General features: G+C 36.7%; 1 protein-coding gene across 1 annotated transcript in view; it reads left to right on the top strand.

The window, feature by feature from the left end:
• The window catches only part of LOC107714287 (CLIP-associating protein 1-like), a 90,520-nt gene that overhangs the window by 57,995 nt on the left and 4,981 nt on the right, over positions 1 to 27,544 (top strand). Inside the window, exons 14-38 of the mRNA XM_016520102.1 lie at positions 4,053 to 4,123; positions 4,236 to 4,295; positions 4,780 to 4,857; positions 5,021 to 5,188; positions 6,232 to 6,278; positions 6,379 to 6,549; positions 7,511 to 7,534; positions 8,745 to 8,852; positions 9,646 to 9,672; positions 10,650 to 10,805; positions 12,596 to 12,757; positions 13,601 to 13,660; positions 14,662 to 14,768; positions 15,663 to 15,686; positions 18,899 to 19,128; positions 19,385 to 19,448; positions 19,977 to 19,979; positions 20,416 to 20,579; positions 20,679 to 20,757; positions 20,854 to 20,997; positions 23,157 to 23,303; positions 24,067 to 24,173; positions 25,144 to 25,291; positions 25,831 to 26,071; positions 26,640 to 26,696. Of these exons, the coding sequence (XP_016375588.1) occupies positions 4,053 to 4,123; positions 4,236 to 4,295; positions 4,780 to 4,857; positions 5,021 to 5,188; positions 6,232 to 6,278; positions 6,379 to 6,549; positions 7,511 to 7,534; positions 8,745 to 8,852; positions 9,646 to 9,672; positions 10,650 to 10,805; positions 12,596 to 12,757; positions 13,601 to 13,660; positions 14,662 to 14,768; positions 15,663 to 15,686; positions 18,899 to 19,128; positions 19,385 to 19,448; positions 19,977 to 19,979; positions 20,416 to 20,579; positions 20,679 to 20,757; positions 20,854 to 20,997; positions 23,157 to 23,303; positions 24,067 to 24,173; positions 25,144 to 25,291; positions 25,831 to 26,071; positions 26,640 to 26,696 (2,647 nt within the window). The remainder of the gene's footprint in view (positions 1 to 4,052; positions 4,124 to 4,235; positions 4,296 to 4,779; positions 4,858 to 5,020; positions 5,189 to 6,231; positions 6,279 to 6,378; positions 6,550 to 7,510; positions 7,535 to 8,744; positions 8,853 to 9,645; positions 9,673 to 10,649; positions 10,806 to 12,595; positions 12,758 to 13,600; positions 13,661 to 14,661; positions 14,769 to 15,662; positions 15,687 to 18,898; positions 19,129 to 19,384; positions 19,449 to 19,976; positions 19,980 to 20,415; positions 20,580 to 20,678; positions 20,758 to 20,853; positions 20,998 to 23,156; positions 23,304 to 24,066; positions 24,174 to 25,143; positions 25,292 to 25,830; positions 26,072 to 26,639; positions 26,697 to 27,544) is intronic.

Raw genomic sequence — 27,544 nt, 5'->3', positions numbered from 1 at the left:
CCATATGACTAGTAAGTCAAATCTCAAATAACTGCCATGATGACTTTTGTTCTACCCGGTTAAATGATAGAAGTACTTGCGCTGTCCAATCTATAAAGACTGTGTCTGTTCCCCTGAATAGTTAGGTCAAAATGTAAGTTTAAAGTGGAAGTGAAGCAGTCAGTTAAGTTAACATTATTTAGTAAAGTGATTTCCACTTTGATTAAAAAATATATAACAAACATGATTAATGTAACCATTTTAAAGAAAAAAGGATGTTTTGTTATAGCTTTTAGAGCAAGGGCGCCGCCATCTTGCAGTACCACCGCGTGTGACGTCACGGGGTTGGTTCGCTCCGATGGCCAGTGAAGTAATAGAAGCATTTCTTTACATTTTGAACACACAAATGTTATTTTAACACACAAATAATTTGGTTTTCACCATAATTTGGATGAATATTCAACATCAAACTGTCCATATGCTAAGTTTTGATCGTGGTATCCCAAACAGTGTTTTCATAATTCCAGGCGCAAGGTTATGTCACCAGACAACGCTTCATCATTCATGTCGCATTTTATTGTTATGTCAGACCATTAAGACATATGCATTACATTGACTGGTTCACCAGTTGTATGTATCATATTTTATGTTCACCTGCGAATACAATTAGCTTTCCTGCTGTTAACAGGACGTAGTGTTTAACTAATCACCTAACGTTATCTGAACAATCGGACCAGTGCTGCTTCAGTGCTGCTTCCTCAATAAAGTTTATCATTCTCATGTAAGCCTTGTCAGTTTAAATATTAAAGTGTTTAAGCCATTCAAGCGTGAGACAGCACGGAATAGATTTCAGTGCGGTATTTACACGCTGTGATAGACCTTTTCTGAAAGAGATTTAAATGCGGTACTCAGGCGTTGTGATAGATCATTTCTGTTCGCGCCGGCGGCGCCGCACACACACACAAAGCCACAGCTCGGCTCGGACAGCACGTGAGTAGGCTACCAAATTGAGCTTTCTTTCGCGCCTTCATCAGCAAATGCACACAAAGCACGTCGGAATGACAGTCTTGAGGAGTATCCACGTAAACGAGTATTGTTTCCGAATCCGCACTTTACCGGTGCGGTTTCTTCAACCCCTAATACTGCTCGGTCCCATCGCCGTATCGGCTCAAATGCATAGGCAATTGCACTTATTATGGACTTAACAGTGCTTTCAATGTAATCTTCCTCCATTTCAAAACAAGCGTGTGTTCAAAATGTAAAGAAATGCTTCTATTACTTCACTGGCCATCGGAGCGAACCAACCCCGTGACGTCACACGCGGTGGTACTGCAAGATGGCGGCGCCCTTGCTCTAAAAGCTATAACAAAACAACCTTTTTTCTTTAAAATGGTTACATTAATCATGTTTGTTATATATTTTTTAATCAAAGTGGAAATCACTTTACTAAATAATGTAAACTTGACTGACTGCTTCATTTCCACTTTAAAGGGCTAGGTAGGACATGTTCCTCACTATGTATTTAATGACCCTTTCAGAGGCTTCAGCATTGCGTTTTTGTGATATTTTTATTTTTATCAAATGTGTCAGTAAAGACATTTATAATGTTACAAAAGTTTTCCCATTTCAAATAAATTCTGCTCGTTTGAAAGTTCTACTCATCAAAAAATTCTGAAAAAAATAGTATCTTGATTTACCCAAAAATGCAGCACAGCTGTTTTCAACATTGATAAAAATAATAATTTGAAGAGATGTTACTTAACACCAAATCAGGATATTAGAATGATTTCTGAATGTTGCACTGAAGACTGGAGAAAAGTCAGCTTTGCCATCACAGAAATAAATTACATTTTATAATACATTCAAATAGAAAACAGTTTTTATAAATTGTAATAATACTTCACAATAATACTGTTTTTAGTGTATTTTGGATCAAATAAATGCAGCCTTGGTGAGCATAAGAGACTTCTTTCAAAAACACAATCTTACCAACCCCAAAATTTTGAACACAGATATATACAGTGCCGTGAAAAGGTTTTTGTCCCCTTGCTGTTTTTTTAATTTTTTGCATATTTGTCACACTTAAAAGATTCAGATCATCAAACCAATTTTAATATTACGCAAAGATAATGCAAGTAAATACAAAATGCAGTTTTTAAATGATAATTTCATTTATTAAGGGAAAAAAGCTGTCCAAACCTACCTGGCCCTACGTGAAAAAGTAATTGCCCCTCCTCTTAAATCATGAAAGAACTATGATTAACCACATCATTTTAGAAAGCTGAGTTAAATTTCACTAGCCACACGCAGGCCTGATTACTGCCAGACCTGTTGAATCAAGAAATCACTTAAATACAACCTGTCTCCCAAAGTGCAGCATGCTTAAAGAGGAAAAGGTTTTTGCCCCCTTCCTGTTTTTTTTAATTTTTTGCATATTTGTCACACTTAAAAGATTCAGATCATCAAACCAATTTTAATATTACGCAAAGATAATGCAAGTAAATACAAAATGCAGTTTTTAAATGATAATTTCATTTATTAAGGGAAAAAAGCTGTCCAAACCTACCTGGCCCTACGTGAAAAATTATTTGCCCCTCCTCTTAAATCATGAAAGAACTGTGATTAACCACATTATTTTAGAAAGCTGAGTTAAATTTCACTAGCCACACGCAGGCCTGATTACTGCCAGACCTGTTGAATCAAGAAATCACTTAAATAGAACCTGTCTGACAAAGTGAAGCATGCTTAAAGAGCAACACATCATGCCGCGATCTAAAGAAATTCAAGAACAGATGAGAAACAAAATAGTTGACATGTATCAGCCTGGAAAGGGTTATGAAGCCATTTCTAAGGCTTTGGGACTCCAGCGAACCACGGTCAGAGCCATTATCCACAAATGGAGAAAGCTTGGAACAGTGGTGAACCTTCCCAGGAGTGGCCAGCCTACCAAAATTACTCCAAGAGCGCAACGACGACTCATCCAGGAGGTCATAAAAATACCCAGAACAATATCTAAAGAACTGCAGGCCTCACTTGCCTCAATTAAGGTCAGTGTTCATGATTCAACAATAAGAAAGAGACTGGGCAAAAACGGCATCCATGGGAGAGTTCCAAGGCAAAAGCCATTGCTGACCAAAAAGAACACAAAGGCTTGTCTCACATTTGCCAAAAAATATCTTGTTTATCCCCAAGACTTTTGGGCAAATATTCTGTGGACTGATGAGACAAAAGTTGAACTTTTTGGAAGGTGTGTGTCCCGTTACATCTGGCGTAAAACCAACACAGCATTTCATAAAAAGAACATCATACCAACAGTCAAACATGGTGGTGGTAGTGTGATGGTCTGGGGCTGCTTTGCAGCTTCAGGACCTGGATGACTTGCCATAATTGATGGAACCATGAATTCTGCTCTCTATCAGAAAATCCTGAAGGAGAATGTCCGGCCGTCAGTTTGTGACCTCAAGCTCAAGTGCACTTGGTTTATGCAGCAGGACAATGATCCAAAACACACCAGCAAGTCCACCTTTGAATGGCTCAAGAAAAACAAAATTAAGGTTTTGGAGTGGCCAAGTCAAAGTCCAGACTTAAATCCGATTGAGATGCTGTGGCATGACCTTAAACAGTCCATTCATGCTCGAAAACCCTCCAATGTGGCTGAATTAAAACAATTCTGCAAAGAAGAGTGGGCCAAAATTCCTGTGAAAGACTCATTGCCATTTATCGCAAATGCTTGATTGCAGTTGTTGCTTCAAAGGGTGGCACAACCAGTTATTATATTTAGGGGGCAATTACTTTTTCACGTAGTGCCAGGCAGGTTTGGACAGCTTTTTTCCCTTAATAAATGAAATCATAATTTCAAAACTGCAGTTTGTATTTACTCAGGTTATCTTTGTGTAATATTAAAATTTGTTTGATGATCTGAATCTTTTAAGTGTGACAAATATGCAAACAATTAAAAAAACAGGAAGGGGCAAAAACTTTTTCACACCACTGTATGCTATTCTATATTTTATTTCTTTGTTTAATATTCTAGCACCAAGATTTGTAATTTTTTTTTTTTTTGTCTTTCTCAGCAAACACACTTCCCACGCCTTATCCCGATCATCACCAGCAACTGCACTTCTAAATCTGTGGCTGTTCGAAGGTAAACTATAGCTTCCTGAGAAAACTGTTTGCAAATCTTTTTTTTTTGCAGAGTATAAATTAGAAAAGCATTGTCTTCTAATACAAATACTTTTTCACTTTCACCCCATCAGACGGTGTTATGAGTTTTTAGACCTGTTATTGCAAGAATGGCAGACACACACTCTAGAGAGGTGAGTGGAAAATGATTGATGTTGTATTGAGAATGAAGTTATTAGTTGTTGTGAAGTGCTTTTTGCTCAGGATGCATCTCATATAATTTAGTATGTGCATGAGTTTGTGTTTATTCCTTCTGAGGACAAACTATCACACCCTCCCTTTCCTGTTTTTGTGACATTTAACTGGTGAAAACGTGTTACTTATCAAAGCTCGGCTGAACGGGCAACTGATGATTCTTTTTGCGGGTTGAATTGATGAGCCAGGGATGTGTGGCAACCATGCATCCCAGCTGTTTCCATGGCAATATAGCCAAGAGCTCTTTTATAAGGAGGTCTGGACTCCCCTTATCCTCTCTTTCCCACTGTGCCGCCTTTGGAGAACTGGGAAAAAGGTCTGGCGTCTGGTCCAGAAAGTTTCAAAGGAGACAGAGTGAATTCACTGTTGATTCTGCAGACTGTAAGAAACAGAAGTATTCATCATGTTTCCCTACTACCCCAGGCATGTGGCGGTTCTCACTGAGACCATCAAGAAGGGGATCCATGACGCTGACTCAGAGGCCAGATCTGTGGCCAGAAAGTAAGTCAGTTTGCCTTTTTGTTTTGTTTGGTTAGATGTTGCATAACCAGTACTTTGAAATGTTAATTTATGTATTATTTGATTTGATAATGCATTTAACGTTTGTATTAGTCTTCATAATTTCCATGTTTTTTTTTTAAGAGGATGTTCATTTGTTTTGTAGGTGTTACTGGGGATTCCATGGCCATTACAGTCGAGAGGCAGAGCACCTGTTTCAGGCATTGGAGTCGACCTATCAGAAAGCCCTCCAATCTCACCTCAAGAGTTCTGACAGCATAGTGTCTCTACCGCAGTCTGACCGCTCCTCCTCAAGCTCACAGGAGAGCCTCAAGTGAGATATGCACACATTTCACTACCACCATACATGAATTGGTACATCTTTACAAAATAGTTAATACAAAAGCAAACATTGTATCTGCATTGCTGTTTTGACTATATTTTCACATATAGCTATATATACTTTACACTACTGTTCAATAGTTTGGGTTAAGGTTTTTTTATTTTTTTATTTTTTTTATTTTAAATAAATGCAGTTCTTTTGAACTTTCTATTCATCAAATAATCCTGAAAAAATGTATCACATTTTCCACAAAAATATTTAGTAGCGCAACTGTTTTCAAAATTGATAATAAATGTTTTTTAAACATCAAATCAGTATATTAGAATGATTTCTGAAGGACCATGTGACACTGAAGAATGGAGTAATGGCTGCTGAAAATTCAGCTTTGCCCTCACAAGAATAAAGTACATATTCATATATATTAAAATAGAAAACAGTTATTTTTACATTTTAATGGTATTTGACAATATAACTGGTCTTTTATATTTCTTTTATAAAGTCTTTTAATGCATTTTAGATTAAATAAATTCAGCCTTGGTCAGCAAAAGAGTCTTTCTGACTCTTCTGGTCTTACTGAACCCAAACTTTTGAATGGTAATGTATAACTATGTAGTTCAGTGATTTTAAATAATACTGCTGGCTCTGTGGTGGTTGCTATCCCACCTATGAAAAACTGTGAGTTATGGCTGTCCCTGTTGAAGCTGGTGAAATATTTGCCAGCTGGTTGATGACAGATTGTTGATTGTGCTTCCTAGCATGCTGAGCATGAAGCAGTTATCTCATCTTCAATATTAGACTGCAGCATCTGTTACATTGTCTCCTTGTTGTTCTGTAAGATCATGTTGTGTTAGCATCAGTGTGATGAGTGACAGCTCTAATGATCACAATCCGCTATCAAAAGCAGCAAACACTATTCACACATTATAAACATTTGCTTTCTAAATAAAAATTACTGATTAATTTCATTGCCATTTTATTCACTCTATTCTTATTGTACTGCTGTTGCTAAAATCTTTTTAATTACATTCTTGCAGTCGACCGCTGTCAGTGAAGAGTGTCATTGGAGGCCCTGTTACAAGAAGTAAGTGAAGCAACACTTTTTTACGGATGCTTAGCACTGATGTATACAAGCATGCCATTTTGCCATGTCTGTAACTCTTGTCTGTGTAACGTTTTCTCAGGTAAAGTGATCGGCTCTAGGGTGTCCTCAACCCCTGGTGCCCTCCAGCGTTCCCGCAGCGACATAGACGTGAATGCCGCCTCCAGTGCCAAATCTCGCATGTCCAGTGCAACCTCCCCATCTCCCTTCAGCTCTGCTGCAGCTCTGCCTCCAGGCTCCTACGCCTCCCTGGGTGAGACCCCATCACACTCTATCCATCTTTTCTCCTCTTTCATCCTTAATTAGGAATTTTAATAAAATAGCCATAAAAATCAGTGGCTTTTATGGCTGCAGCGGCCCATTAATAAAACTGATGGGCACCATAGATGCTATTAAGCTGCTCTGTGATGAGGAACAAACGACGAGTGTGTGCCACAGATTTATCATCCCATAAGGGTTTTTTTTTTTTTAAATGAAAGTTTAGTCTAGTTATTTTAAAAGCGAGAATAATATTTTAATAAAACGGATTGTTATGACTTTAAATTCTGATTGGCTAAGACTGTGTTTAGAGTAACTTAGATATTACTTCCTGGAATAGTAGTATTATTAATAATAATAAAATTAATTATTCAACATGTCTTTTGTAATTTCTTGGCTAAGTATTGCTTATAATTTCTTTTTTTTTTTTTTATTGAGCTACATTTTCATTGATCAAATTGCTCTTTTTGTCATCTTATTAAAGCAGGAAGCCACACCTTTTGCACTACAGTGTAAAATCACTGTAACACATTCTTTTGTTAAATTGTAAAAATTATCTTTTGGTTTTATAAATATTAGTTTTTCAGCAGAGGGCAGAAGAGAAGGTTGGAGCTTTATAATGAATTGGTCCTTGTGAGAAATGTTCCGTATTCGTCCAAGAACTCACCACTTAACGTTTGACCACTAACTTTCTTTGTTACTTTTGTCTTTATAATCTTTTCTCTGTACTGTTTTCTAATCCCATGATTCCTTATGAATGATCAAAGAGATTTTATTTCCTTACCCACAGTCACACTCACTAGCTCCCACGTGCTTCTGTGCAAAGCCTGTTTCTGAGCAGATCCCTGTCTTCCACGCTTCCATGGGCTTAACTGACTCTAACCTCTGCCTCTTATGCCTCTCCTCTCCTCCACCCTGCACTCCCCTGCTTTTATTTTTGTGTTTTTGCCCCAAAGACGGTGCACCTGGTAAAATAGATGGTAAGATGTATGTGTGTGTGTGTGTGAGTGTGAATGTCCACGCTCTGTGCTGTCGGAGGGATTCGAGCAGTGATTTTTGTCCCATTTGTCAATAATCAACTGTACACCTGGCGATCTGACTATGCTAGTGGTCTGCATGACCTGTTTGCATGATATATCCCCCCCTCTTCTTGACAATAAATAACAACAGTAGTTCAGTGAGATGAAAATGGTCCCTTGTACTTCCTATTATCTGTTATGTGTCACTGGTACTTGTATGCCTTGAAAACAGTCGTTAAAATTAATTGGCCAAAAGTGTGGGAACCATGTATACAGGTGTGGTATTGGTTTAGTTTATGCTTTCTTCTGAGGTTAGCATAGAGAACATACAAAATCGCTGTTCCATACAGGAATCACAGTTTCATACAGGAAATTTGTGTCAAAAAAAATCAATTTATTGTTTTGGTTTACAAGATCTCAGTAGCTACACTACCGTTCAAAAGTTTAGGGTTGGTAAGATTTTTAAATATCTTTTTGCAGAATTTCTCTTATGCTTCATTTATTTTAAAAAATACAGTACAAATAGAAAGATTGTGAAATATTCTTGCATTTTAAAATAACTGTTTTCATGGCAGCCATTACTCTAGTCTTCAATGTCACCTGATCCCTCAGAAATAAATCTAATATGTTAATCTGGTTCTCAAGAAACATTTCTTATTTTTTTATCAATTTTTAAAACTGTTGTGCTGCTTAATATTTTTGTGGAAACCATTATACATTTTTTTAGGTGTCTTGATGAATAGAAATTTCAAAACAACAGCATTTATTTGAAATTGAAATCTTTTGCAATGTTATAAATGTCTTTGCTGTCACTTTTGGTCAATTTAATGCATCCATGATGAACAAAAGTATACATTTTCCAAAAAGAAAATTTTATTGACCCCCAAACTTTTGAATGGTAGTGTATGATTTGATAAATATGTTTGCTCAAGAGCTAATAATATTCTGTGTTGCGTTTATTTGAACACCAGTCTTCTCAGTAGAGCATGCCATGTAATTCCTTTCAGTCAGTATATTTTGATTGTTTTCATCAGGAAAATCTCTTTGTTTGTCCTCATCCCTTGTTGTTAAAACCTCAGTCTGTCTATTTTTGTGTCAGTCACTCTAAATCTCTCCCTTCCTCTCAGGCATTTTGTCACCTCATCTCACGCTCTGTTTTTTTTACCTACAGGTCGTGTGCGGACGAGAAGGCAGAGCTCAAGGAGTGCGGTCAGCACCAACAGCACTGTTACAGACAGCCGTGGTCGAAGCAGAGCTAAAGTGGTCTCTCAGTCCCAACGTAAGTGTCTGTGTGGACGTCTGTCTGTGTGAATGGATTTTTTTTAAGAACCATAGCATGGTATTGTTTATAATCTACCATGGCTTTAGTACTAAAAGCTTTAGTGTTATATTGTGTATATGTTGCAGTGTTAATGTTTGTTAATAAAATTAACAAACACTATTACATGGCTCTCTGAAATACTTTATTCTGATAATTCATTCTGCTGTCTCAACATTCAGCTGGCACATATATTTACATATAATGGCCACTAAGCTGTATTTTTAAGCTGCTATATACAGCTATGAAACTTTCATGTCTCATATCACTCCACAATTTCTTTGTTTTTGTTTATATACAGTATATATATATATATATATATATATATATATATATTCTTTTTAAAATATATTTATATTATTCTTTTTTTGGGGGGGGTGAAATGGTAACTAGACATGTTTTCATGAAATTCACCTTCCTAGGGTCCCTATAGATTGAAGCTTCAACCTTAATGTTAGGAGCTCAGATACAGATAGATAACTATTGGTCTGCCACCACTATCATCTTCCTTTTTGTCTCTGTCGCCTTTGTATTTAATGTTTTCACAACCCAGTTTGGCATCCTGCTGAACATGGAGTTTATTCCACAATTATAGTTAAAGCCAATCTTTGGAATTAAATGTGTAGATTTAAGTTTCTAGAGCACGAATAAACAACATCTTGCCTGATGCATCCTGGGTAACCATGCGTCACATCAAGCGTCTTTTGTAACTGGCTACTTTTCACCTGTCCGTTGCCTCGCTTCCATACACAAGGATCCAGATCAGCTAACCCCACTAGTGGTAAGCCCCCCCGTTAATCAGAATAAAGCTGCGTTAATATCCTCAATATGAACCCTGCATGAATGACTCGTCTACCATCATGTTGCATGTCCTGCTTTAGCTTGATCTTTTTATTTCTGTTCAAATAGAGATCAGACATTATGATAGTTGACTATTTGTTTTTGCTTTGATGTCTGTCTGTATGTGTTTTTAAATGCGTCTGTAGCTTGTATTATGTCACATCACCATGCCTGTAGATAATATTGTTTTCCCTGCAGCTCGAATAGACCTTGGATCCAAGCTCACCCAGTTTGTCTTTTTCTGTGTTTGTATGTATTTCTTCAGATCTGAGGTCTCGTCTTCATATATTTGCATACACATCTCATTTTTCTTTGAGGTGGTTTCGTTCACCTAAACCTGAGATTTTTCTTGTAATTCGGACCATGTGAAAAAAGGAAAGCTTATAGACCACACTGAAATAAATGCTCAGTTTTAGTTTTCCCACCATTGTTGAGCAAATATTATTCAATATAATACTGAATTTTCAGCAGCTATTCCTCCATTCTTCAGGGTCACGTGATCCTTCATAATAGATTTTTTAATTTTTTATTTAAAAAAAAATTTCAGGTCTCTTTGATGAATAGAAAGTTCAAAAGAACAGCTTTTAGTTAAAATCAAAACAATTAGTAACATTATATGTCTTTTTTTCTTACTTTTGATCAATTTAATCCATCCTTGCTGATTCAATATTCACTTTATTAAAAAAAAAATCTTACTCAACCCAAATTTTGAATGATAGTGTACATTTTCTAGCAATCATGGTAACATTAATTCATCAAATAATGTAATCAAAATAATAGGTGTCTTATAAAAAAGGTGCCTTATTTTATTTATTTTTAATGACAATTTGATACTAAACTGAGGGGACCCAATGGTAGTTGCTAAATAATCAGTCACCATGTTACTTATAGTAGTGCTGATATTATTTCCCTTTGCAGCCGGCAGCCGGTCCAGTTCTCCAGGGAAGCTCTTGGGACACGCATATGGCAGAATTCCAAGGGCCACTGCACCAGCAACACCCTCAGACAAATACTCGAGGATCCCAAGAAGCCAGGGATGCAGCCGTGAAACCAGCCCCAGCAGATTGGGCATAGGTACGGGCAACACATTTATACATCTCACAGTTTAACACGAAGGATGGCCACATACAGTAGACATATCATCGGCATACATAAAATAAATGTATTGCGAAACTCAAGTGGACCTAAACCAGTTTCTTGAGGAATCCCTTAAGAATATGCATTACAACATGGAGATTATTTGCTACATTTTGTTGGAAAAGGTAGGAATTCATGGTAACCATGGATGGCAGGAGTTTTCAGAGCTTTACTAGTGAAAGAAAGAAGAAAGAAGACTCTTAACTTTCATTTTCTGAATCATTGTTCACTGCAAATCCTATTATATTCATCTACTGCAGATTGACGGAATGTCTTTTCACTGTGTGAAAGAAGCTCAGCTTTCATTTAAATGGCTGACGCAAGTGTTTATGCCAAAACTGACTCAGTGGCTACTCATTGCTGTGTTTTGTATGTGATTGATACATTGTTGAATGATGACAGGGCTGACTAACGGCTTTCGTTCTTCATCAGCTTTTCTGGCTGTTTTTTGAGGTCATTGTGTGTGTCAGTCTTTTCTGAAAAAAGTTTCTGTATGTCCTGCCTTTTTAAAGATCTGACCAATAAATGTCCAGCCAATTATATAACAATTATTAATTTGACAGTAAGTTGTCTGTAAAACAAGAAGCACAAAACCATTTGGATATACAAAACTGATTATATTTAATTTTCGAAATGACTCACAATTTTATATTAATGCTTTATAGCTTAATCCAGTCATTTGTGTGTGTTTTTATTTAAAGGGGCACCAAGCAAAAATTTTTACACCAAAAAGTTAATAGTGCTTCATTTTTATACATGTTGAGATGAAAATTCCAGTCCAAGTTTTTTTGAAGTGGTGTTCACACTGACAACTATTAGCAGTGACAAAGTGCCGGGAAGTAATGAGTGGCGGTGGCCGTTATCAATATTTTTTTTAGTCACATAACATAAAATTTTAATTTAATGCAAAAGAACAGTGATGTGATACAACAACTACTAATCGAAATGAAGACATCGCAGCTCACCTATCACCTGTCAGAGACTGCATGCAGGAATATGATTTTTTGGAAAACTGTGTCAGAAATTGTCAGTGTTGATTCATGAGAGCTTGATTCATGCATTTATAATCATTCCTCTTTTACATGACATGATGCATAATGGACTGTTACAATTTATATACAAACTCCAAATGTGAATTTATAGCAGCAAGAAAACTGATTTATTGTCAAAATAGAATGACATCTTATTTTTACTGATAATACATTACCATTCAAAAGTTTAGGGTTGGTAAGGTTTTTTTTATGTTTTTGAAAGTGTCTTATGCTCACCAAGGCTGCATTTAATTGATCAAAAATCTAGTAATATTGTGAAATATTATTACAATTTAAAATAACTGTTTTCTATTTGAATATATTTTAAAATGTAATTTATTCCTGTATTAGCAAAGCTGAATTTTCAGCAGCCATTACTTCAGTCTTCAGTGTCACAGTGTAATCATTTTAATATAATTTATAGGTGTCAGTATAAAGTGTAAGGCTTTGGTCATATAATCTGTTTGAGAAAACAAATAAAACCTAACGATATGCAAAATTACTTGGTGCACCTTTAACACTGCATGTTCAGAAACTTCCTAAATGTTGTCAGTCTAATTCAAAATGTTCAGCTTAAGCCTTGTGCTTTAAATGTTTAACCTTTCTAAAGTAGAAGGACACCAGGAATGGCCAACCCAACCCCACCCTCCCCCCTCTTTCTCTGCCTCACTAATGCCCTAACTTGTGTTCTAACAGCCAGGCTGTGTGGTAAAGCTCTTCTTCCTGCCACTTCTTCCTATCGCACGCTAGCCCGGAGCAGTCGCATCCCCCGCCCCAGCATGAGTCAGGGGTGCAGCCGTGACACCAGTCGCGAGAGCAGCCGTGACACAAGCCCCACTCGGGGCTTCACTCCTCTTGGTGAGTAAAGCACAAAAGTGGCTGATGGAGTCCAAACAACAAAAACAACCAATCCTTTCCAATTCGCTATCACAAAACTTCTCCCTCTGATTCTGTTTGGCCTTAATTTATGGCCATTATTCCTAATACATGGGATATGAACTGTTGTTTGCTTGCCTCTATGCATGCACTAATATATTCTTGAGGTGCTTTATTAATCTGTGCCGCTATGTCTTTGAGGTTGTAAATAAATCTAGTGGAGGTTTTGTTGGTTTTTCCATAAAAATGGATTTATGGCGTTTCGTATTAAATTGTGAATAAAAAAAGCTGGTCTGATCTTTAAAATAATTTGCAGGGAGGAACAATAACAGCAAAGTATTGCAATCAGTGTTGTTATTGTTAACTTAAAATATTAAAAATAGTTAGTGTTAATTGAAATAAATGTGAAAATTACATATCAGATGAAAAACATAGAATTAGAAATGTTGCCTTCACAACTAACTGAATTAAAATAAGTTTGTTGAATTACTGAAATTACTCAAACTAAAATAGAAATAAAAATTAATTAAAGCTAAATAGAAATATAAAATAAAAATTAAACAAAAAATTCAAATAAAAAATGTGAATAATAAAATAAAAGCTCATTCTAATATTAATAAATGCTAATAATGCTAAAATAACACTGATTGCAATGCAGAGAACATTGCATTGCGTATTCATTGCTAATCTGCTACCAGCATATGTGAATGTCGTTTATGTTATAGCAGGGAGATGGATAAGTCTATGGTCTGTTTCACACTCATGTGAAACACTCGTGTAGTGACTAGTTAAGTATGTGTCACCCTTCTTCCTGTCCCCTTGCAGCCTCCCGACGTCACTCTCGTTCCACCAGCGCGCTGTCCACGGCCGAACCCGTGGGCCAGTTTTTTTTTTTTTTTTGAAAGGCGAATTCGACTGGGTTTGCCAGGTCAAGCTACAACCTTCACACTTCACGTCATTGTTAGATGTAGATGCGAATTATCTGTTCATTTGTGAAACTATATTTCCAGCGTCTTTGCTCTCTTTTCTCACCATAAACATCAGCATCCCTCCTAGTTGAGGTTGTTTTGATTTGCATTTCCGTTTCCGTTCGGTTGGTGGTGTGTTTGCCAAAAATCACTTCAGTTGCCTGCTTCATATGTAAGGTTTTGTATTCTTGCCATATCCCCCTTTAAAAAAAAAAAAAAAAAAAACTTTGAGTTGGTGTTGTTGCTGATAATGAATTTAAAAGGATTTTTTTGGGGGGGCTTTTTGTGCTGTGAGCATCAAAGTAGTTCAGTAAATTTTTTTTGGAATGTTTGAATTTAATCCTTTGTTTTGTGGGACCCATAATTCACACACATTTGGCACTTGGTTTTCCAAGAAGCTACTTTATTGAAGCTGTATGGTTTATTTTTTTTATTTTTTTTTATTTTTTTTTTATCATCTTACTTTTGATCATTGTGGCTTTAAAGGTGAAATGTGTCATTTCTAGTGCCACTAAACAGAATTTCAGTTATTTTGTTGAAATGGAATGAATGGGGCAAACATGTTAACATTTGCTCAACTAATAGCATCAGTTTGGGACAGGCCTATCTGATTGGCAAACTAATGGTGGATGGGTATTTGAAATTCTGAAATTACACACTTTCACCTTCTTCAAGTTTTAAGCAACCATAATTATTTTTCTGTACTTTCTGAACTTGTCTCATGTTATGTGTTGGGCTGTATCAGACTGTCTTGATTCTCTCAATGTCTACATGTTAACCCTTTCGTTTTTTTGTCTCTCTTGAGAAATTAGCCTAATTGGTTGAAAAAATGTTTATGACCTGACTTTGAAATGATGTCGTAGAAGGTAAGTATCATCATTGTCCATTCTCACTGTCTCATCCTGTGTTCAAACCCTACAGATCGTTTTGGCCTGATCCATCAGGCTCGCATTTCTGCATCTGTCAATGCTATGAGGGTGCTCAATACTGGCACAGAAGTGGAGGCTGCTGTGGCTGATGCTTTGGTAAGAATCTCACAGACATGAATATGATGAACTGAAATATTCCTCACTGTCATTATCTGATCTAGGATAACAGAAGTGATGCTTCTGTATGGCTCAACTATTTGTCTTGTGTGGCCCTAAAAACACCCACAGAAAAAGAATATTTTAGTAAATGAGAAGTGTTCATTATGGGGTATACTGTGTATAGACATGTTAGGAAGGATTTTCATGGTTCTCCAGCAGTTTGCAGTTCTCTGGCAGTTGATGTACTCTGTTTTAAAAAATTATAATAATATATATAATTGTAAAATTATTATAGTATTAATGTTTTAATTTAGTTTAATTAATTTAAATTTAAAATATTAAACTTGAATTAATATTAAAATGCATAATGGAAAAATTTATTACATCAATTAATACATTAATGAATTAAACAAATATTTTAGATTAAATATGAAATTAAGATATTTAAATATTTAATGTAAAATTAAATGTTTTAGATTAAATATTTCAGTTTATTGTATTATTATAATGGTGCATATGAATGAAAATGATTAAATATAAATTTTCCTTGTGTTTTCCTTGTTTATTTAGTGAAAAACAGTGTTAATAATAATCTTTTTTTATTTCCTTTTTAAATAAAAAAGGTAAAGTAAAATGGTGACCATTCACAGTGTCTCATAATTTTTCCCTTATACGTTCATGAACATTTTGATCTTTATGTGGGGAAAACCTTTTTTTTGTCCTTATGTGTCAACTGCCTAGCTATATTATGAGGGTGCAGTTTTCAGATTGTGTCTTTTCTGCAACAACATTGCTCCCTCTGAAATCTCTGCATCTCTTTGCTCTTCCTCTCTTCTCCTGCTCTCTCTCTCTCTCTCTCTCTCTCTCTCTCTCTCTCTCTCTCGTCTTCAGCTGTTAGGAGACTCCAGGAATAAGGTAGTGCTTCTGTTTATATACTGCTTGTATTTCCATTTTTATTCACTAATCTGAATGACTTATTCAGTCGTGGACTGTCAAGCAAATATCAAGAGCATTTTGTGCACCACAACCATTTGCGCTGCTTTCATTAATTTGGTCAATGACCATCTCATTTGCACAGTCCCATAATTTCCTGTACAATCTCCATAAGATGCATTTCATTCATTTTTCTATCAGTTTGGCATTAATCTCTTCATTTTATTATCTGTATGTCACCCAGTGTTATTGCTTTGGAAAATGTATATCATCATTAATTCACATGTGACAACACAGCAGGATTAAGTTGTAAACAGGGCAGATGTTATGCATCAGCGTGACACATTCCCTTTGCTACATAAGTAGATGTAATTACCCAGCGTACCGCGCTCTTCACTTACGTCATATGCACACACTGTACTAATGACAGGGACTCGAGTGTTTGTTAATGTATTGCCAAATGCTGGAAATTGTCTGTGACCGATTTGAATTATTCATGACTGCCACAGCAAATATCTGAGTTGTTTCTTCACACTCCAGTGCTGAGACAGTTGAAGAGCTCCAAGGCCACATACACACTGGCGCTAAAGTTGCTTAATTCCATTTACAGATTAATTATTTATGGGAATAATAACGGAATTTTACAACCAAATTCACTGCCGAAAAATCCAGGAAGTGCAACCAAATCATTCAAATGTGTTCAGAATTCAAATGTTTTATTTAAAATTAAAATTGAATACATCTCTGATCTCCAAACTATTGTTAAGATCACTTTGTCAACAATCACAAGTTAGGAGTGACCCTTCTATTATTCTGTACGCACAGAAATCAATATTTTAGAAGATTTTAGAAGATTGTCTCTTAAAACTTTGCAGTGTGTACTTGGCCAGAGTCCCAAAGTTGGTATTAAATGAACCTAAACCCTTGTTATTTTTAAATGCTTCATGGCTTTTCCATATCAACAGCATACTTGGTATATGTTTGAGTAATGCAATGTCAATTGTTGAATGAACTCCCTTTGTTGGTCTTATGATAGTTTTGTCAACTTCCCGTTGAACCTACTAATGTGCTCCATGCTTTCCTCAGCGCAAGCCTTTGAGAAGGAGGTACGAGTCTGATGATGATGCCAACAGCGACGCATCCAGCGCCTGCTCAGAGCGTTCCTATAGTTCCCGTAATGGAGGCATTCCTCACTACCAGACTGTCTTGATTCTCTCAATCTCTACTTCAACCTCAAGTTTTTTTGTCTCTCTTGCCTAATTTTTAGCCTAATTGGTTGAAAAAATGTTTATGACGTGCCTGAAGTTATGTCGTAGAAGGTAGGTATTTAGTAATTCACCATTCTCACTTTCTCATCCTGTGTTCAAACCCTACAGATCGCTTTGGCCTGATCCATCAGGCTCGCATTTCTGCATCTGTCAATGCTATGAGGGTGCTGAACACTGGCACGGAAGTGGAGGCTGCTGTGGCTGATGCTTTGGTAAGAATTCGTGTCTCCACTCACAGATATGAATAGGATGAATTGAAATATTCCTCATTCTCATTATCTGATCTAGGATAACAGAAGTGATTCTTCTGTATGGCTCAACTATTTGTCATATGTGGCCCTAAAAACACCCACAGAAAAATAATATTTTAGGAAATGAGAAGTGTTCATCTTTGTGTTGGAAAAATCTTTTTTTTGTCCTTAGATGTCAACTGCCTAGCTATGTAATGAGGGTGCAGTTTTCAGATTTTGTGTCTTTTCTGCAACAACTTTGCTCCCTTTGAAATCTCTGCGTCTCTTTGCTCTTCCTTTCTTGGTCATCTTCAGCTGTTAGGAGACTCCAGGAATAAGGTAGTGCTTCTGTTTATATACTGCTTGTATTTCCATTTTTATTCACTAATCAGAATGACCATTGTGGACTGTCAAGAAAATATTGAGCATTTTGTGCACCACAAACATTTGCACTTCTTTAATTAATTTGGTCAATGACCATCTCCTCTGCACAGTCCCATCATTTCCTGCACAAGCACCACAAGATGCATTTCATTAATTTTGCTATCAATTTGGCACTAATCTCTTCATTTTATTATGTTTATGTCATCCAGTGTTATTGCTTTGGAAAATGTAAATCATCATTAATTCACATGTGACAACACAGCAGGATTAAGTTGTAAACAGGGCAGATGTTATACATCAGCATGACACATTCCCTTTGCTGCATAAGTAGATGTAATTACCCAGCGTGCCACACTCTTCACTTACGTCATCTGCGCACACTGTACTAATGACAGGGACTCAAGTGTTTGTTAATGCATTGCCAACTGCTGGAAATTGTCTGTGACCGATTTGAATTATTCATGACTGCCGCAGCAAATATCTGAATTGTTCCTTTACACTCCAGTGCTGAGACAGGTGAAGAGCTCAAAGGTCACATACACACTGGAGCTAAAGTTGCTTAATTCCATTTACAGAGTTCAATTATTTATGGGAATCAGAACTGAATTCTGCAACCAGATTCACTGCCGAAAAATCCAGGAAGTGCAACCAAATCATTAAAGTGTGTCAGAAATTAAAATGAACAACTAGTTTGTTACAAATTGTAACTCTCTTATATCTCTCTCCACCGTTGTCAATGGTAGTTTACTAAAAAGGTGCTTTAATACATCTCTGATCACTAAATTGTTTTGTCAAAAGTCGGGGTTGGTAAGACTTTGTTTTTGAAAGAAGTTTCTTATGTTCACCAAGGCTGCATTTATTTGATCATTAATGCATTAATATAAGATTAGTGGTGTGAAATATTATTTCAAATAAAAATAATTGTGTAGGTAACAGAACAGCAGCAATCAGATTAAACTGTTGCATCCATGTTGACTTCAATGTGCCAAACCATCACAAGTTAGGAATGACCCTTGCATTATTCTGTACGCACAGAAATAAATATTTTAGAGGATTCATTCCCACCTTTATACGTGGTTGTCACTCTTAAAACTTTGCAGTGTGTACTTGGCCGAAAGTACCCAAAGTTGGTGTTAAACGAACCTAAACCCTTGTTATTTTTTAATGCTGCATGGCTTTTTCATATCAACAGCGTACTTACTATATGTTTGAATAATGCACGGTAAATTGTTGAATTAATTCCCTTTGTTGGTCTTCTGATAGCTTTTTCAACTTCCCTTGAACTTACTAATCTGCCCCATGCTCTCCTCAGCGCAAGCCTTTGAGAAGGAGGTACGAGTCTGATGATGATGCCAACAGCGACGCATCCAGCGCCTGCTCAGAGCGTTCCTATAGTTCCCGTAATGGAGGCATTCCTCACTACCTGCGTCAGACTGAGGACGTTGCTGAGGTGCTAAACCACTGCGCCAGTTCCAACTGGTCTGAGAAGAAGGAGGGCCTGCTGGGTTTGCAGAACCTGTTAAAGAGTCAGCGCATTCTCAGGTGGGGGGCCTTCAGAGCAACACAAAATGGTCTCTTGGTTGTTTGGTGGCATTTCATTTTTCTCCAAGACAGGAAGTAGAAAGTAGTCAGTCAGTATCTGGCAAGTTTTCGTTTGTTGCTCATGTAGTGTATTTTTATAGGCCGTTCTAAAATGATGTATGTGCAAAGTCCCAGTTGGCTTGCAATGGCTTTTTATGGTTTTTCTGTCTTATTCTGATTGTGGACAGGCCTCTAATCATATTTTTGTGTGTTTCAGCCGTGTGGAGCTCAAGAGGCTGTGTGAGATCTTCACCAGGATGTTTGCAGATCCTCACAGCAAGGTAACCTGTGTGAGGATACATCCTTTCCACATGCCTGCTTTGATCACACTTAATCTACTTACGATGGCTGGATTAATGGTAGCATTCCAAATAAAGGATTGAAGAATTACTTTAAAATGTGTTGCATCATGTGAAATCATCCTAAATTAATCATGTTATTTTTTCTGTATTGCTTTATTGCATTTAAATGTTCAGTTATTTTTGTTATAAGAAAAATGTTATTAAACCTGTTATACTGTATTATGACGGCACTTTTTTAAACTAAATTTCAATATCGTGATAATACCGTATACCGTGATAAAAGCATTAGCAATTAATCGCAACATGAAAATTTTATACCGGCATATCCCTAGTTATAATAGACTGAATAAGTAGCTTTCATCACTATGGATTCTGTTCAATTTAAAATGTTTTTTTTTAAAAACAGTGTGTTTGTGTTGAACTCGAAAATGGAATGAGATTGCACTAATGGAATGTGTTTTTTCCTGTTGTTTGCATGGTCTGCCTTGGTGTGGATTTTAACAATAGAGAGTAAGTGGATATTACAAATACCTGAACCATTTTGTTATATAAATGGATTATGTTCTATTCTTACATAAATGGGTTCATTCTTCGTATACATCACATTAAAACCACCAACACTGTTTGTTTTCAACCCCTAACCCTAAATATTAAACAGAATCACGAAACTCATGCCACACCATCATGATTGATATAACAAACCAATGCTGCCTGTTATTATTTTATTATATTATTATAAGTGATCCGATTTATAAACAGACTTACAGACAATAAACTGGCATTGTTGCAGCAATTTTTGCATGGGCAAGCACATTCACAGTTTTATCAGAGAATGTAGAAAAATGTTTTTCTAATACATTTGTGAGACAGGCATATAAAGCCATTAGTACATTCATAAAAAGATGTGCAGCACAGCATTTGCATGATGTTTGATGTTCTGTTCCAGGTGTTTAGCATGTTCCTGGAGACTCTAGTGGATTTCATCACTGTGCACAGAGAGGATCTCCAGGACTGGCTCTTTGTACTGCTTACTCAGCTGCTGAAGAAAATGGGAGCTGACCTCTTAGGCTCAGTCCAAGCTAAGGTCCAAAAGGCTCTGGATGTCACAAGGTTGGTCTTAAGTGATAGTCCTAGTTTTGTTCTTTTTGATGCTTAGAGCTATTTGTGCCACCCGGATGATTTCTTGTTTCTTTTTTTCCCATTTCTTAGGGAGTCTTTCCCCTTCGACCAACAGTTTAACATCCTAATGAGATTCATTGTTGATCAGACTCAAACCCCCAATCTAAAGGTAAGATGATGCCTAGCATGACTGCTTACGAAACCCCAGCTGCAAATTCAGTGTGCCGAGTCTGTTAATTCTTATTATCTTGGTGTTATAATGCAGGTGAAGGTGTCCATCCTGAAATACATTGAGTCCCTAGCACGGCAGATGGACCCTGCAGACTTTGTGAACTCAAGTGAAACGAGATTAGCTGTGTCTCGCATTATCACCTGGACCACTGAACCCAAGAGCTCTGACGTTAGAAAAGTGAGTTTCCATGGAGATGTGCTCTCAGACAAATCAATGCTGTAATGGTGCTCAAAATATAAGATGCTTTTTTTTAAAGTTTTTTTTCTAGGTTGATTCTGACAGATTTCTTTGTGTGAATTCTGTCATCATTTACTATTATTCACTCTCATGTCATTCCAAATAGCTTTGATTTTTACATTTTGAATGTCCTGGCAATATAAGTTTTCAGAAGCCATACAATAGCTTTATGTAAGAAACAAACCCAAATTTAACCCTGTAAAGCCTAACATAAGAAATACAGCAATAGCCAGATTTTTTTTTAATTGAACAGTTTATTGAACCTTTAGGCAAAATATAAAAAAAAAATAATAATATTTGCTTTATATTTGCAATATATGTGATTATTTTTTTGTTGAATCGAATTAGATCTGTTGTATCGTATCTGTACTTTATACGTTCACATCAAAATAGAAACACAACCTGAAGAGGGATATTTGTAAAAAAAAAAAAAGGCCTTCTACCTATTAAAAATGTATGAACTACCAGTCAGATTACAAAAGACATGTAGCAGATTGTGTACATTTGGTTTTTCAGCAAAGATTTGAACATGTTGATAATTTAGAGAAAACTAAATGATACAGTAGGCTTTATAGAGTTAAGTTATTGACTGTAAAACTTGATGCATTGGGTTTGACGTCAGTAACATTAAATATTGTTTCTCACATGTCTTGTGACTGGTGCCATATTTGATTAAAAAAATTACCCTTTTGTGTTTGATTGAAGAAAGAGATAATGCAGGTTTGGACAATGAGGTTGAGTAAATGATGACAGAAAACTATCCCTTTAAGAATCATCCTCAGAAAGGCTTTGTTATTGTGTATATATAGGGTAGGTTTTTTTGTCTCAGTCACTGGGTTCTTAGTTTTAAAATGTAGGTTGAACATCATTTAATCACAATGAACAGATGCAGGCCATTTCTTCCCAATATCAGTTGCTGTCTAAAGGCAACCATTGGTCATCAGTTTCTTTTTTATTGTCTGTTACCGTCTTGCCCTGACACGATGGCCCAGACCCTTCATAACTGGGCATGTGAGGAGTTGTCAGGCAGGCCCAGCACTACAGCTCTACTTCCTGGAGAGAGTCACCTGGAAGAGAGGTGCAAGCAGGTAGAGCCAATCCAACGGCCTAACCAACAACCAGCACGTAACCGCTGCACCTAACTGTGTGCCCTCTCCTCACTCTAATCTGTCTCATTGCCTTGCGAAGTGACTGCTGAATACAATCTGTTAACATGCAATTCTCCAGAAGTCTAAAGAGGGCAGTGATCTTTTTTTAATACTATATTAATAGTTGAGTGTGTTTTAAAGTTTCCTTTCGTGTCTCAATTGCTGTAATGCTCCACTGCTTATGATATTTTTGTTTCTTTTCACAGAATAACAATGAGTAAATCAATTTTCTTGCATGTGTTTAACATTAAACAGAACTGAATTGAGATGACATTTGAGAGCTCTGTGCAAACTCTGTAAAATATACAAGTCAAATTAACCAGGGTTGGGAATCTTGCCTGTGCTAAACTGCTGTTGTCATTACGATAACAGTGGTATTTTGTGTGTCGTCTTTTTGTTTATTCGAGCAGAATTATGCATCAAAAATAATATAATGCAATTTTATAAAATTTTTAATGACAGTTTATTCATGGTATGCTGATCTGTTGAAATCTGAAATGATCACACTTGACAACATGCTACTGTAGGCTTTCTTCCTGACTAAAGAATTTTTAATATAATGACTAAGAAACTAGAACAAGAATGTTAAGAGGAATTGGAACCAGAATCGTCTCTTATGATTCCCATCCCTGATGTTGAAGGCACCTACACAATAGAGAAAACTCTGATGGAGCTTTTGACAAATAGGAATTTGTTTGTGAACTCAAGCTGGACCTGCTCTCATAAATGTCCTATGTCAAAGGATGTCTGACACAGTGGAAACTCTAGTGTGTTGGTGCCATAACAGGTCTAGGGTCTTCTGTTCATAGTGGCACTGCAGTCTTTATACAGTCTCTCTTTCTATCCTGAGTTATCACCGCCGGCATTTCTCGGAATGTATAAGTGCGCTCCGGGTCATTGTGCTGTTAGTGGTTGTACTGTATCTCATGAAGTGTGTGCTGTGTTGTGCAGGCTGCACAGGTGGTGCTGATCTCACTCTTTGAGCTGAACACTCCTGAGTTCACCATGCTGCTGGGAGCTCTGCCTAAAACTTTCCAGGATGGAGCCACCAAGCTCCTGCATAGCCATCTGAAGAACTCAAGCAACACCAGCAGTGTGGTAAGATCTCATTTCATCTCTGGTGAGATTTTATATTAAAAGATTGAACATATACTACCATTCAAAATATATATATATATTTTTTGTGTGTTTTTAAAAAAAAAAAATCAAAATTTTTTTTTTCAAGTCTCTTATGGTCACCAAGCAGTAATAACAGTAATATTGTGAAATATTACGGCAATTTAAAAGAACTTTTAATAGAAGTTTTAAAAGAAAAGCATTGTAACATTAAATAAATATCTGTGCTGTCACAAATTCTTCACTGAATAAAAGTATTAATTTCTTTAAAAAAAAAATCTTTCTGACCCCAAACTTTTGAACGGCGTGCATGTACAGTATTAGTTTTTTTTTTGTTGTAAATGTTGTAAATACACAATACACAATATTATGGTGGTAAGAGACAGACCATTAGTGGAAAAATGCTCAGTATATGGCATATATTTTTAGCTTGATTCGAGCTAAAGAAGAATTTATGAATTAATTTATGATGCCATTCAGATTCAGTAGTTGATAATTAACATGGTCCTGCCAAACAATCTTGGAAAATTTAGTCTGTATCTTCATTCAAGTAAATCAAGTAATCCACACTATTGTCTGAGACAGAAATTGACATGTCAGTCTGCTTAAGCAAACTGAGTATATTTTACTTTATCTTTAAAGACAGTGAAAATGATCTGCCAGTAATATTGTTTTGTAGCTGATCTGTTGTATAGCCCAACCTGAAATGATTTATCTTACAATTTCATCTTTATCTCCTTCACAGAGTTCACCGAGCAATACAATGGGCCGCACGCCACCCCGGCACCCCACCAGCAGGACTAGTCCTCTCACCTCGCCCACAAATTGCTCCCACGGGGGTCTGTCACCCAGGTAACACATCCTCTTCCCATATGCTGACCACACTAATGTATGATCTCACTCTTGGCACGAAGACCCTCTACAGCAGTTTCAAGAGCCTGTCGCCCTGTTTTATGACTCTAACATGTGCTAAACGTCTGACTGGGACTTGATGTGTTGTTTTCTTCAAAATGTCCCTTTATAACTTGAAACCCTTAAAATGAATTTCTGCATTTCTGGGGTGGGAGCCATATCACCTAGAGAGTCATCCTCTCATGAAGGGTCTAAAACTCTTTTAAAGAGGTCTGCAGAACACTATAGATGACGATTTAGGGGTTTCTGGTCCTCTTAAACTTATTAACTCGTGCTGCTAACCACAACACTCGGACTGGACCACTCTTTTTTCTCTCTTTTCCTCTTCTGCCCTGTTCTCTCCCTCTCTGGCCGTTCTGTGGGCACAGTCGGTTATGGGGTTGGAGTGTCGATGGGCTCTTAAAGCACCCTTCTCCCTCTCCTCCTCGTACTCCTCCGTCTCACCCCTCTATTCCTGCCGGCCCCTCCCTCAGGGCCTTCCGCTGCGCACTCTCACCAAGGTAACTCACCCGTGAGCCTATTACAATGAGGAGGGGCGGGATGGGTGCTTAGATTCCCACCCACTCCCAGCCTAACAGGCGCTTGTATGCACAAATATTAGTGGCCACGGTTTGACATCATTCCAAATACAGACCTCCCCCTGTGGATGGTGGTTGATTAAAATGTAAAGCTAAGAAACAATACTATGTGGAGGAATTTTTAATGCATGTGAAATAGGTTTTGCACAGGAATTAACTGACTCACCATGTTTGCAGCATCCACTTATTTACCCGTAGATGCATGTTGGAGTTGTCCACTCAAATTTTTTAAATATTTTGTATGCTTTGGCTTTCTTGTTTATGTGAGTTGTTTGCAGTCCATCCAACGTCACTGTTTTTCCCTCTTTTCCCTGTATTATTTTTCCCTTCAGTATGCTGGAGTATGACACAGAGAACATGAATTCTGATGAGATCTTTAGCTCGCTTCGCGGTGTCACAGAAGCCATCCAGAGCTTCAGTTACCGCAGCCAAGAGGACCTGAATGAGCCAATCAGACGCGATGGGAAGAAGGATGATGCTGTGAGTGCTTTAATTGTAGAAAACAGGAACAAGTGCACAGATGGGGAATTTAATGGCCCCAATTTGTGTGTGTGTGTTTTTTTTGTTGTTGTTGCAATTATTAAATAAAATAAGTACATTATTATTAATAGTAAAAAAACACAATTTGTTTTTTTTTTTGCTATTATTTAATAATAATAATAATAATAATAATAATAGCAAAAAAAAAACACATAGGGGTCATTAAATGGGGTCTTTAAAATAACAAATAAAATAGTTAATAATAATAATAATAATAATAGCAAAAACCCACAAATGGGGTCATAAAATAATAAAATACTTAATACTTAAAAAAATAAAAATAATAATACATTATTATTATTACGTAGTTATTTATTTAGAATTCCAAAAATAACTGTGAGAGTATGGTGAGAGCCACATGTAATTTAGATTCTTTTTCACTCGCTTTTGCTGATTTGCTGACATTTTTTTTTTTTTTGGACAAATTATGCAGCCGTAATTGGCACATATTTAACAATCTTTCTCTCTTCCTGTCTTAGGCTGGGAAGGTAGGGTCCTTTCCGGGGTCTGATGCAAGACTAGGGTTGGATGTAATGGAAGGGGGTCGAACCGCTTTGGATAACAAGACATCTTTGCTTAATACACCATCCCCGCGGTCTTTCGCTGTGCCACGGTCAAGGGAGTTCGCACCCTATGGCTATGGAGACACGATCACGGCCTATGACAAAAGCGCCCTGAAGGAGGCCATTTTTGATGACGACGTGGAGCAGTTCCGAGACTGTGAGTCAATACACCGCTCTAAGTTCATACCTTCACTTCCACGTCATCTGTACTCCATACTGCTCCCATTGACTGTGATTGTGTAACAAGGAAAAACAAGAATATCAAGAAATTCTGAATCTTAATAATCTAAGTATAAATACAAAAAATCAATACAGGTTTTAGACACAGTAGACCTGATTAGGCCTGATTATATTTCTTGAAAAAGTCATTCTTTCATCATCCCTACACTTTCAACTTATATTTTTAAGGAGAAACAGTAAATAAATATCTTAATGAAAATTTATATAGAAACAATTTATAATATTTTATGAAGTAGTTTTTTTTAACCAAGATCGCTGCAAAAGTGGGCAGACACTTGCTGCAGAAATGACACCTTTCAACTCTAAAGCTGTTCGACAGTGTGAGCAACATGATGACCAGAGACCATAACAAAACATAAATAAGTGATTAACTCCCTGTAAGCGTAAGTGTCAGAGATGCAGGTGTAGCACGTAGGATAGTGGAGTTTGTGTGTCATCATTTCCCCTGCTGTTCCCCAACCCCTCCTGTCCCTCCCCTTCTACAGGCCGTCGGCAAGACTGTGGTGAGAACAAGATGGTGCTGCCCAAGGGCTTTACTCCTGGTAAAGACCTGCACACTTAAACAAGACTGTTGCACTTTTCTTCATTTACTTCCACCCTTCCACCTCCTGTCTTTCAGTGTCATCCATCTCAGTGTCTCAATATGATGTGATGTCAACCTTTCTTAAATGACACTATTGCTTTGCTAACAGGGTCATGTGATAACTGCTAAAGGCCACCTTCAATAATATAAGGCAATAGGGTAATTCATGTAGGTGACTGTATGTTCTGATTATATAGGACGATAGTGTTGATTCACATGTGTTTTGGTTAACAACTAATAAAGTAGTAAAGCAAACGCACACCTTTTTGAGGTGCAAGTTAAAGGAGCAGACTAAATGAAGAAAAACCTTGATAAAGGCCACTTGTTTGGCCGAAACGTTGGTAATAAATAAACAGTGCTAAAGTGAGTATGCAGTTATATTTCATTTATAAATTAATTTGGTTTACAACTAACAGAGCTTCACTGTTTGCAAACACTTTGTTGTAACTCATTATAACTTGGAAGCAAATATGATTAACCTGTGTGATTAACCCAAGTGAATGCTGAAACCTTTCTTACTACTAACAAAAACTAATGTCTAAACAGTATTACTTTGCACTTTGCTGGCTAATAATGACATAGAAGGTTGAATCTTAAAAAAAAAAAATTGGAACCAAGTTGTCTTTTTTTTTTTTTTTTGCAGTTTCCATTATATTATTTCATTTAATTGATAATTGTAATTACGGTCATCTAGTATTTTTTTAGTGTATTACTATAAATATGAATTAAACAAAATGCCACTACAAAATCCTAAATAAAAGAAATACTGAATTTGAAGTACTGCCATAATGTATAGATACTTAATAA

The sequence above is a fragment of the Sinocyclocheilus rhinocerous genome, unplaced genomic scaffold (assembly GCF_001515625.1).
Source record: "Sinocyclocheilus rhinocerous isolate Xijiao unplaced genomic scaffold, SAMN03320098_v1.1 scaffold12, whole genome shotgun sequence".
NCBI lineage: Eukaryota > Metazoa > Chordata > Actinopteri > Cypriniformes > Cyprinidae > Sinocyclocheilus > Sinocyclocheilus rhinocerous.
The sequence above is the reverse complement of the archived record's forward strand: the minus strand, read 5'-3'. Positions and strand labels throughout refer to the sequence as shown.